Source organism: Siphateles boraxobius, unplaced genomic scaffold, assembly GCF_051911475.1.
Source record: "Siphateles boraxobius isolate OS27281-9 unplaced genomic scaffold, OSU_SipBor_1 66, whole genome shotgun sequence".
Lineage (NCBI taxonomy): Eukaryota > Metazoa > Chordata > Actinopteri > Cypriniformes > Leuciscidae > Siphateles > Siphateles boraxobius.
In genome coordinates, this window is record NW_027509193.1 from 15,181,658 (window position 1) to 15,194,623 (window position 12,966).

At 42.0% G+C, this 12,966-nt stretch overlaps 1 protein-coding gene across 1 annotated transcript in view; it reads left to right on the forward strand.

Annotated features, from left to right (window-relative positions):
• grin2aa (glutamate receptor, ionotropic, N-methyl D-aspartate 2A, a) overlaps positions 1–12,966 on the forward strand; it is a 207,146-nt gene that overhangs the window by 129,276 nt on the left and 64,904 nt on the right. Inside the window, exon 4 of the mRNA XM_077212528.1 lies at positions 5,458–5,572. Coding sequence (XP_077068643.1) covers positions 5,458–5,572 — 115 coding nt within the window. The remainder of the gene's footprint in view (positions 1–5,457; positions 5,573–12,966) is intronic.

Sequence of the window (12,966 nt, forward strand, 5' to 3'; positions counted from 1 at the left end):
ACAAGTGGAATCATTGAATAAAAGTAGTTGATGAACATGAGCCGCAGAGCAGTGTAATTTATCAAAGTTAATTTGATAGTGTTGCTTTTACTTACAGGCTAAATGTCATTTAAGCTGCGCTTCATTTCAGCATAAGTCGGACACACCATTTTTCCATTTGTGAGGTATGGCGATGATGGCAGGATGTCGGAAAGTGTTTAAAAAGGCAATTTCTCCATGATTATCTTTGAAAGACAAGTTTACAGAAAAACAAACAAACAAACAAAACAAAACAAAACAAACAAAAAATATTCGTCTAAAGCACACGTGTGTGAACCTAATTTCATATGCACTTAGACACAGCCAAAACATTTTTCCAAAATAAGACACCCCTTCCCTATAGAGGGTATGCATTGACGTCACTTTCCCGCCGAAGAGCTGCTGCGTGACTGGATTTAATAGGGGAAACTGCGAAAACGCAAGTAAAACAAACGATTATCAGTTTAAACTAAAGATTGGACTCAATATAGTGTTCCTTACAACTTACCAAAGATCCAGTGATCCATGGATATTGACATGCAGCCAGGGAAAGTGTTTTTTTTTGTTGTCAGTGTTTATTTAAAAACATCCAATTATGCGATCCATTTGCTTCTCTGTACTATAGTGATGGGTCGGTCATGAAGGATTGTAGCCTGGGAAAACCCAGACGAACTTCCGGCAAATTTAGATTTGCTCTGCAAGTTAGTCTGACGAAGAGCCCATTCAAGTTCATTTCCAATCTTTACAAGATGACGATCGATCTGATTGGTTTTAAGGTCTATCCCAATGGCTTACAGAGGCATTTGAGCGGCGTCCGTTGGTGACGCCCCTTTGGAAATTAGTTGTGAATGAACCTTCCCCAGACCCTAACTCAGTTACGACTGAGAAGGGTATGGTTTTAACCAGGCTAGAAGGATTCGTTAATTTTAAGCAAATCTTTAATATGACTCGGGACTACCGAGTTGTCTGAGAGAGTGATTTGTTCATTTTGTGTTGACCGCGCATGCGCAACATCCTAAAAGTTCTGTACTGGAAACAGAAATGATTAGTTCATCTCTTGCATCTGTGGGTTCGGGTCCGAGTCTTTCGTTCTTCCGTCAGTCCCATAGAGGCTATGCTGTCAGTACAGGAAATAAAAATTATTAGTTCACCTCTCGAGTCTTTGGGTCTGATTCTTTCATTATTTTGCTACGTGACGTGATGTGACAGCGCTGGACACATAAATGAGTTCGTAATTTTTTAACAGTAACATGCTGCGTTTTTGGTCTCAAATTATAGCTTTTTCATTTTTTTCAATTTATAATTTTTTAAGAATTTCTGTTATGATGGTTCTTTTCCATATGAATGTGGTACTAAAGAATTGGTAATGCTTTAAACTTTATCTATGATGGGGAAAATCACTTTGATAAATATATATATTATATATAAGTCTAATAACAACACACAGTTACGTGACATAAAACTGAACGACTCGAACCCAAGAGATAAACAATTCTGTATCCGGTACCAATTGCATAGCTCAGCTTATGTGGCTGTCACGTGTTGAAAGAAATTACTCGAACCCGAAGTCGATAGACTCGAAAAGGGAACTAATCAATTCTGTATCCGGTAGGCTACTACAGACTGCAAAGCTCAGTTTATGATGTCACGGGGTGAACGAACGGCTTAGATCGGGAGGTGAGGTAAACTACTGCAAAGCCTGAAGACCCAGATAAATGAATTAATCGTTTCCTTTTCTCATAATTTGGCCTCTTTCTTGCATTGCATTTTTTTTTCTTATTCTAAATGTGATCAACATTTGATGTGTTTGGTGAATTTGGCTATTGACATTTTAAATACATTCTGCTGAAATGAACGAAATGACTTGGAAAAAGATTTGTTAATTTTTATGAATGAGATTCAAATATCCGAGTCAGTAAAATGATCCGAACTTCCCACTACTACTGTACTGTAGCTTTTGGCAGTCTGTAACAATATACCTCAGATTTTTTGTCAAATCTACTTGTACAGTCAATCGAAAAGCTCTTTCCCAGTTTTGATGTGTTTTGTGTGTTTTTCACGGCAGTCATTCTGCCACTCAGTGGGCGTAACCACAGTCACTTGACGGTGACGTCACACGCATACCCTCTATACTGAAACTGAACATCATTAAACTCATCATTCCAAGAAAACTGTGAAGTCTGGGACGTTCTCTAATGATTTCCTCGATAGTTTTTGTTCCAGAGGATCAATTCCACGCACTGCAGATTGTTGAGGTGGTGTGTGTCTCATGAACTCCTCGACTTGGCTGTGAGGACTTCTTGCTTTCTTTTACCACTCAATCATTGTCAGTCATCAGACAGCTCTGACTATATTGAAATGAAAACATACTGTATTAAAACGAGGGAAGACAGCTGAAAAAACGAACATGCATAAGTAATTACCTGTACCTGGATCTGTAGTAGTCCCAGCACTGCACATTTGGTCTCTCTAATCATTATTCAACTTACCAGCTTGTTAGTAGAGAAACTCCAAGACTGGTGCCAGATAAGGAAGACATCTAAAATGTGTACTATTGTCAACTATCCAGGACCAGAGTTGAGAACCATTGTCATTCAGCAGCGTAAAACTTTCATTTACTCCTTCCTGTGTTAAAATGAAGCAGAAAAAAGAAATATTTTCAGAAAAGTAAACTAGTCCTTAAAAATGTGTTACTACAGTAAATCAAGGTAATCTATTGGACAACATAACAAACTTTCTTTAACTAATCATGAACTAATCGTTTATTTGTTGCACAATGTTTCTTATGTTTTCCGCTTCAATGTTGTTGGGAATATCTGCACTTTTTCATCTTTGTTTCATCTTGGAGATTTCAGCAAATTCAAACGCTTCTCCGAGTCATCTCACAGCGCTGTTGTGGTGTTGTGTGACCGATGTCTGAGCTCGCGCTGCTGGTCCGAGCTGATAAATGGTCCGTGCACTACGGTTCAGATGAGTAGAGCCCTTTCGTTACGCATTTAGTGACCATTGTAGTTGCACTCGTATGAAAAAAGTATGTTACCAGTCTGGAGCACTGCTTCAGCTGTGACAGACCATCACTAAAGTCCCTTTAAGACCTTTGCTATCACGAATACCATAAAACAGGCGTAATGCTAGATAGTGATTTCAGACTAGGCCTACTTAATTTATTGTAGTAGGTAACTTACTGGTAGGACATCTCTATACATTAAAACGATATGACTTACCTTTCATAATTAGGATGCAGCAGCAGCTTCTGTGTAGACTGTAGACTAAAATTTGAACCGTCGCTGCAGAAACCGTAGGCTATTTAACCCAACAGTCAGGTTATTTCTAGAAATTACCCAGCAATTTTAAAATAGACCCAATATTTTTGGAAAATAACTCAACATATTGACCCAATATGTGTAACCCAACGGTTGGGTTAAACAAATAACATTTTTTACTCCATGCATGGAGATGGTCATGGAAGGGTGGAAGGGCTGTTAGGTTGGGTCGGGTCTAGTTGATGTTCTGGTGTAGGGCATTGTGCTTTTTTTGGCAGTCCTTATTGGTACCCTAGGCAAAAATATTATGCTATCATACATAGATGGATATCTATATAGATTCAAAAACTGGTTGGAATGGGCGTTCAGTGCTCCCTTCCACCCTCCATCCACCACATATTTTTGTTCTGTTTGTCACTATGAGCCTATCCAGTCTGTCCAAAGGTCTAGTGGTGACAGAACATACTAAGCTAATGAGCACGAGTCTCACACTCCTGCGATGCTGCTGAGAACCTAAAGCACTATTGACACACTGTGTCCAGTGTCTGGTTTCCTCAGTAATTGGTAAAAGGGACTCTGCAGGTGTGATCAGTGTAGTGATCCATGGCTCACAGTATTAGGTGCAGTATTAGGAGGTGTAAAATATGAAAGAAGGTTTAAAATAAATAACGGAGCCCACTGTAAATTGAAACATGTCTTGTAGTAGAGAAGAGCAGAGCTTATTGATTATTTTCCTCTCCCGCAGTCTGATGTAATTGGATTCAACGATATATCTTGGGTGAGTGGGCCTTCTCTTTGCCCCCTAAATGGGACCCCAATCAATTCAACAAGCTACTCTGTGCCATTCAGTCACTAGACGCCCACTAAGACCAGTTTCATAAATCGATCATCGCACCACACTTCTAATTCTGCTCACCTGGCAGTACTGCGGCATAAAACATACCACCAGACTGTACCCGTGCCGCATTGTACGTCAAAATGACTGGGTTGTAATAACTGCAGGAGAGGGGCAGTGTGATGTGTTTGTGTCAGCTGGTGTTTTTCCTCTTGAGTCTCATGTCTGACGACATGGTGTGAAAAGTGAGAAGGCTACACAATGTGTTTCTTGGTTTAACGCCTTTAATAAAGTGATATAACAGGAACATGGTGGCATTGTGAAAAGTGAAGGATCCTGTCTCTATTCACTTGAGTTGTACTTTCCCTAAAAAAGCTCATCATCATAATCTCATAAATTCAGTTTTTTGAAAGATGAATGAAATAGTAATAATTATAGGGATTATAGTAAATATCTCAAAAAATATTTCGTTTCATATATTTAATATCAAGACATTTTATCCTGTGCCTATGTGGTGTTTTTAATATATTTTAAGACAAACCATGTGTAAATGCATCAGTCAGCACCATTGCTGAGTATTTTCTCCTTAAAAACTGCAGTGAACCAAAGACAAAATGTGGTTTGAAATCACCCATTTCCTACCATCACAAACAAATAACCAATACTTCAACGTGCGGGGCGGGATTTTCTTACAATCATGCTCTGTGGGCATTTTAACAGAGTGAGCACAAAAACACCTTTATGAAGGGACAGGAAAAATCATCAATTACTGTTATGTGTCCGACGTTGTAGACTTGTATCAACTTGTAGACAAACCTGTATGAATCGCTTTTCCTCTTCTTCCTCTGAATCGGTTTCTGGTTCAAACATATACGTTTACATATATGTATTACTTCTGTACTGTAACTGCGAAGAAAAAAAAAAGACTAATCAGACATAATGCAACTAATGCTATTAATGTGCTTGTAATGAACCCAGACTGGTCTATTTTATGGTCTACATGCTCTCTCTTGCAATTTCTTTGAAGATGAGGACAAAAGAAAGAATGGTTGTGATTCATGTAGATTTCATTAGATACTAATAATAACCCCGGGCAGATTTTTCATCTTCGCTTAATGTGACGGCTGATTTAGGTCAGTCATTAGTCTTCAGATGGCTCATTAATTCATCTTTTTGTCTTCTTGCATGTTTAAAATGACCTTCATATGTTATTTTGATCTTTTAGGTATAGAACGAACATCATTAGGATGAAAAGTTATTTTTATGCCTACTGCAGCAGATACGATTCGTGTCACCTGACTGCTCTATTTCTGGAGCTGATGAGTTCTCTGCTTCCTGTAGGTACATGATGAACGTGACCTGGGATGGCAGAGATTTGTCCTTCACCGAGGATGGTTACCAGGTGTATCCCAAACTGGTGGTGATCGTGTTGAACAAAGACAGAGAGTGGGAAAAGGTAAGGCTGCCGAAAACAACTGACCTTTTTAACTGCGTCATTATAATTTCATTATAACTCCTCCAAGCAAAGCGTCATTAACAACTGTTCACACAATATTAGTACCCATGAATTCGCCATCTTAATTACACCCTGGAACGATGTAAAAGTGTGTCAGTGTGGTAATTACCTCAGACACACACTGCCAGAGTCTGCAAATTCAGAGGTGTAATTAGGGCCGTTTTTTTCCTTTTAGACTGTAATCCAATCCAAGCCCAAACATGTACGGAAACACATACATATGCATTAGTGCTGGTATCTTGGATGAGCGTGTCCCTCTTTTGTCTGTTCTAGGAGCGAATGTGGTTCAATGAAACCAGTGCGGGAGGAATAATTGGAAAAGCAAAACAACGGGAGTAATTGATTTGTGCAGTTCGCTCTGCAAATCAATCAATTTAATTGACAGAATAAGGCTCGCACTGAGAGACAGACTTGGTTATGAATACACATCCATGTGGCAAAAGGCACATTTGCTCTGATTAGGCCTCTTGATCTCTTGTTGGAAGAGCATGAAGATCATCCCAAAGAAATTGTGTTATTTTGAGGGCAATCTGCATACCGGTGGTCTGTCCTAATATAAAATTATATTGCTCATTAAACGGCAGTTGTTTTGCAGATATGATATTGGGTTTGTATTACAGTAGGATACAATACACTAAATTAGCTCCCAGAGGTGGTTAGGGCCTTATTATACATCTGATTAGCAAAGCGTTCTTGTGGGCTCCATTAGAGTGGCTCTGTATTTTTTTCTTGCTGTTTTGACTGTCGATTGAGCTTAGTGTTTAAAGCAGAATACATTAGGTGACAACAACACCTTCAGATTCTCTTAAGTGTCTCACAAAAATAAATATAAATGTTCAGCCAAAATATATATTTTAATTATTTTAATAGGATTAAATTAGTCATTGATACATTTTTGTAAGTGTAACTCACAGCACTTTAAACTTGTTTTGCCTATGCAATATTCTCCAAAATGCCAAATGGCAGTGTGGAGAAAATATTTGCTGAACCAATACGAAATGCAGTGAGAAGATGTAGTTTTAAGATTCACTTGCCAGGTAGTTCATGTTCTATGGTTGTTTTCAAGAAGTGGACAAAACAACAAAAACACTTTTTTATATTTTTTTCTTTTTTTTCTCAGAACTGAAGTTTACAGTTTTATGGATTCAATTTTAGACCATAATTGAACCCAATTTAGTCACACTAATAAAATGGTTTAACTGTATAAAATAAACTAGCTTTTCAAAAGAATGTAAAAAAAACAAAAACAATTTGGACTTTAAATTTGGAATTGTGTTGTTTAAGTTTGGAATTCTTTGCAAAATGAACTAAAGAAATGTAAAAATATATTTCAGTTTAAAAAGAGATTTAAAGAGAAAACAATGGATTTGTATGAACATTTATAGAAGTTGATGATGATGATGATGGTTGTGATCATGGTTTGCTTTTGCTTTGGAAATCTGTCTCAGGTTGATGTTTTGGTTTCTGGTTTGTTTCATTAGTTATCATCATGTATTGACGGGGACTTGATATGTTGAGTCTTTTTGATATGTTGAGTTTATTTTTTATTTTCATCCTTTTGTGGAGGGGGCAGGAAATATAAGATATTCTTCATCCTGCCTCCTTTTCATCATGGTTTTATAAGCTACATAAATGAGAATGATGAAGTAAGTTAATGGAAATATCCATGAATGAAATAAATATAATCAAATCAAATCAAATCAAAAAATTCAGTTACAAAAGGTAGCTTCACTGTGTGGGTGAAAGCATTTTACTTTTAACATTACAGATTTAAAAAAAAGTGCCACTTGCGCTTCAATTCCATTGGCCAATTTTAAAGATGTTTTGGTATAAACCAGGCTTAATTATTCAGAGCTCTGCATGCCAATACAATTGTCACAGGTTCAGGTCTTTTAATTCATATTTTTATTTATCTATCAACTGTTTCATATAAATTTCTACAGTTCAGATCATGAAGTAGGTCGTCCAAATAAGCGTAAACTCTGAAACCAGTGATTCTCAGCGTAGTCAAAGCTGATTCGATGAGATGCAGCACTGGCCAAAAGTTAAAGAGTTAGTTCACCCAAAAATGAAAATTCTGTCAGTATTTACTCACCCTCATGTTGTTCAAACCCCGTAAGACCCAGAGATAAGGAAATTAATCGTTGAAATCAAGTCGTTATTTTTTTGCGCACAAAAAGTATTCTCGTCGCTTTATAAACTTAAGATTCAGCCACTGTAGTCACTTGGACTATTTTAACAATGTCTTTAATGACTTTTCGGGGCTGGCAAGTTTCAATCCCTGAAGAAGCCTATGGAGGAGTGATCCAGCTCTCAGATTTCATCAAAAATATCTTAATTTGTGTTCCGAAGATGAAGGAAGGTCTTACGGGGTTGGAACAACATGAGGGTGAGTAAATACTGACAGAATTTTCATTTTTGGGTGAACTATCCCTTTAAATAAACTGCACAAGAGAGGCTGAAACTGATTCCGCAGATTAACTGTCTCTCCCCCTCACGCTCAGTCGGTCTCTCACTTGCAGATTCAATCTCGATCCAATTATGATATTGTGATGCATCTCAATGAATCGTGACATGTGTTACAATGCATATTGTACCGTGAGGTGGTTGTCAGAAATGCCATGGTACTTTGGTATGATACTTTTATGCAAGGATGTGTTAAAATCATAGAATGTAAAAAAAGATCGACGACGCCCCTTCCCTCTCTTCCATTGGTGAGAAGTGAAGCCGCCAGTGTCCCGTTATGGCGCTGACATCTTGGGACTTGAGTCTGCGCAGTTTCGATCTCGGGACCAGACCTGCGCAGTAGTGAGCAGGACGTAAAGTCGTAAAATCAACGTCCCGCCCTCACTCTCGCCGAATGCACTCTGGACTTTTTTTTAAGTGGCCTAAGTCTGCTCCGTTCCTCCGTTCTGCTCCAATTTTATTGTCTGTTGATTGCAGTACGACAAGAGGCTTGTTAAAATAAAATAAATACAATCTCCTCAGTCCTCCGAAGATCCCGAAGTCCTTCAGTGACTACCTCGCTCAGAGAACCTGTCAATCATGACGTCACACCACCGTTTTTATAGCATCACGTAACTAACTAAAAATAAACTTATTTTAAAAACAGACACTTGAACTCACATCAGCGTGATAAAAACGACAGCAAATGACAGAAACTACCTTTGGAAATGTATTTGTTTAGTTGGTTTCACGTCCCGTTGAATAACACAGGGAGGCGGGTTTTATGACCTATAGGACCAGTCACCGGGGGGCGATCGAGACACTTTGGCTTCACTTTTCAGGGCTTGTGCGATACGCTTGGTTAAAATGATCAAAAGTGACAGTACAGAAATGTAAAATGTTACAAAGAATTCTATTTCAAATTAATGGTGTTCTTTTGAACTTTCTATTCATCAAAGAATTTAGAAAAAATCTATAATTATTGATATTTACAAATTTTAAACAGCACAACTGTTTTCAACATTGATAATAAGAAATGTTTCTTTAGCCACAAATCATCCTATCAAAATGATTTCTGAAGGATCACTTGACACTGAAGACTGGAGTAATGATGCTGAAAATTCAGCTTTGTTCACAGGAATAAATTACATCTTAAAATATGTTCAATTCCCTTTCAAGGAAACTCGAGCTGCGTCAAACGCTGTGGGAACGCCCCTGCGTTGTGCGTCATGAAGCACGTATGGAATCAGCCCAATGGAGAGATGGAATGTCATAGGCGGGTGACGTCATCGACCAGGAAACTATAAAGCACCCCATAAACACAAGCGCAACAGCTTTCTGTGCCTTCAGTCGCGCTATATGTGAATCTGTCCCTGTGTGAATATTGTCTGTCTTTACATACTCTGCACCACACAAACAATTTATATATATATATATATATATATATATATATTAAGAGAGATATGGCGAACGAAAAGAGATATGGCGAACGAACAGCAGTTTAGGAAGTGTGTCCCTCCCTGCTCGCGTTATTTTACGAGTGGGGATACACACGTTCTTTGTGTTGTTTGTTTGGGAGTGCAGCATGCCCAGTCAGCTCTCGAGGGAGCTAATTGTGAGCATTGCGAGCGTCTGCCATTAAGGACGCTCCGCTCCCGCCGGGCGCTCTTCGAGGAGAGCGGTTCGGTGCGCGCTCCCCGCGGTTCGGGTCCCGCTCTTGCCGAGGCAGAGCGACGACGCGTATCGTGGGGATCGCAGATGGATCTCTCAGCGGGGTTAGAGACGGGCTCTGCCTTATCTCTCCCTTCACCTGTGAAATCCAGTGCCTCAGTCCCGTGTTCGGAAGCACGCGCTGCGGTTTCTTCCGCTCGGGCTGAGGCACCAGTTATAAATGAGGGAAATGTGGAGGATTCGCCACCTTACACTCCCGAAAGTGATGAGCTAGTGGAGGTATTAACAAGAGCTGTAGAAAAACTCAGCATTGTATGGCCAGTGACTAGACAGGAGTCTTTTTCTAAATCAAAATTAGATGAGAGATTTTTGCCGTCACAAGTGCAACCTCCACGCCGGTGCTTGCCGTTTTTTCCCGATCTCCACACTGAGGTGTCGAAATCGTGGAAAAAAACCGGTGTCATATAGAGTGTTTAGTCCCCAGACTTCAACATATTCTAATATTGTGGGGGCAAAATCATATGGTTATTCGGCTATGCCTCGCGTGGAAGAGACGCTTGCGAGTTTTCTCTCCCTCATGGCTGCGTCATCTGTTAAGGCACCGGCATTACCCACCAAGCCTCTTAGAAATATTTCGGTTTTTATGGGTAAAGCGTATTCGGCAGCGGGTCAGGCTGCGTCATGTATGCATACAATGTCTATTATGCAGGCATACCAGGCTGACCTGCTGAGGGACGTGAGTGAGAGTGAGGAGGTCAGTGCTGACGTGGTTCGCGAACTGCGTCAGGCTGCTGATTTATCCCTGCGGGCAACCAGAGAGTCGGCCAAGCTAGTGGGTCGATCTATGGCAGCGCTGGTGGCCGCAGAAAGACATCTGTGGTTAAATCAGACAAATATAAAAGAAAAAGCTTTCCTTTTAGACACTCCTCTCTCCCCCCTGGGTTTATTTGGCGATGCTGTAAATTCTGTCATCGATAAATTCCAGGAGAAGGAAAAGCAAACAACAGCTTTTAAGAAATTTCTCCCTTTAAAAATTCATGTCCCTGGGGCTGCTGGGCGGGAGCAGCCCCGGCCGTCTGCGAGCTAATCATATAGGGCGCTGAAGCAGAGTGTCGCGTCTCGTGCTCCCCCTGCTGGACAGTGGGCTCAGCCGCGGCACTCTCAGCCGAAATCTCCCAGTAATAGAACTGATCTGAGGACAGTTATATTAGCTAAGAAGGCTTCGGCTAAGAAGAAGTCCTGGCGCCACGGCGCGCAGGACACTGAGGGTGGTCCCCACCGAGGCGGAAAGGTGTTCACCTCTTTCTACGGTGCCCATTCTTCCTCGGTGCCCTCAGGGGCCCGTTCTGCCAACCTCGCCTTCATGCCGGGGCGCAGACGGTCCCAGCGAGCGATTTCCCGAGGGACGCTCGCTCCCTCTGAGGAGGGTTTCAGAGCGGTTAGACCAGTTGTTCCCTGCCGGTGTGCCATTACAGGGCGCTGCGTTTGCTGCTCAAGTTACACCAGAGGCCAGTCTCGAGAGACTGGTACCCTTAGTAGAATTTCTGGCAGAGTGGAAAAGCCTGCCAAAAATATCTAATTGGGTCTTGCAGACAATAGAAAGGGATTATGCTATCCAATTCAGGTGTCGTCCACCAAGATTCAGAGGGGTTCTGCCTACAGTGGTGGGCCCCGAGTAGGCTCTGGTTATGGAACAAGAGGTGAAAGCACTCCTTCAAAAGGAGGCTATAAAACGGGTTCCTCCTCCCAGTGTGGAGTCAGGCTATTACAGCCGATATTTCATCGTTCCAAAATAGGATGGGGGGTTGCGTCCAATTTTAGACCTGCGCCTATTGAATCGCTCGGTAGGGAAGCCAAAATTCAAGATGCTCACTATCAAGCAGATCGTGTCACAAATCAGATCCGAGGACTGGTCTGTCACGATAGATCTAAGGGACGCGTACTTCCACATTTCCATCCTGCCACAACACAGGAAGTTCCTGAGGTTCGCCTTAGGGGGCGAGGTGTACCAGCACAGGGTTCTTCCGTTTGGGCTAGCTTTATCTCCCCGCACTTTCATAAAATGCATAGACGCAGCACTAGTGCCCGTGAGGCTTCAGGGTGTTCGTGTCCTCAATTACATCAACGATTGGTTGATTTTAGCTCAGACAGAGCAGATGTCGGTTCGACATTTAGATGTCGTTCTCGTTCATATCAGGAAGTTGGGGTTGAGGCTGAACGCGAAGAAAAGTGTATTATCTCCTCAGAAGACCACTTTTCTGGGTGTCGTTTGGGTTTCGGTTTCGATGCAGGCGCGACTCGCTCCGACCCGCATCGTTTCGATTCTCTCAGCTGTGAAACAAGTAAAGCTAGGCCAGCTACTTACTGTAAAACAGTTTTAGAGACTGTCGGGTCTGATGGCACCAGCGTCCGACGTTATACCTTGCGGCCTGTTGTACATGAGATCGCTACAGTGGTGGCTCAGGACCAAGGGATTCTCCCCGAGGGGAAATCCGCTCCGCACGGTCAAAGTCACGCGGCGCTGCCTTCGTGCTCTGGTCATGTGGAAACAAACTTGGTTCCTATTCAAAGGGCCTGTGTTGGGGGCTCTTTGTCGTCGCGTAACGCTAATGACGGATGCTTCCCTCACAGGGTGGGGGGCGGTCACGAGTGGTCGTCCAGCCCAAGGGCTGTCGCAGGACCATTATCTATCACGGCTTATAAATTGTCTAGAGATGTTGGCGGTGTTCCAGGCTCTGAAACACTTCCTAGCAGACCTGAGAGGTCATCATGTGTTAGTTCAGTCAGACAACACCTCGGTGGTCTCTTATATAAATCATCAGGGGGGCCTGCGGTTTCGCCCGCTTTACAAGTTGGCCCGTCAGATCCTCCTGTGGTCCCAAGGGAGGTTACTATTTCTGAGAGCAATGTATCTTCCTGGGTATTTGAATGTGGTAGCAGACTCCCTGTCGAGACAGGGGCCGAGGCCGGGGGATTGGAGACTCCATCCCGAGGTGGTGGAGCTCCTTTGGTTGAGTTTCGGTCGCGCCGCGGACCTATTCACTTCCAAGGAGACGCATTGTCATCTGTGGTTTTCCATCAGCCATCCAGCCCCTCTGGGGTTGGACGCTATGGTGCAGCCGTGGCCGAGGTCACGTCTGTTCGCCTTTCCCCCGATCGCTCTGCTACCTGGAGTTCTGGAGAGGGTTCACCGGGACGGGTCAGCCTACTATTAGTAG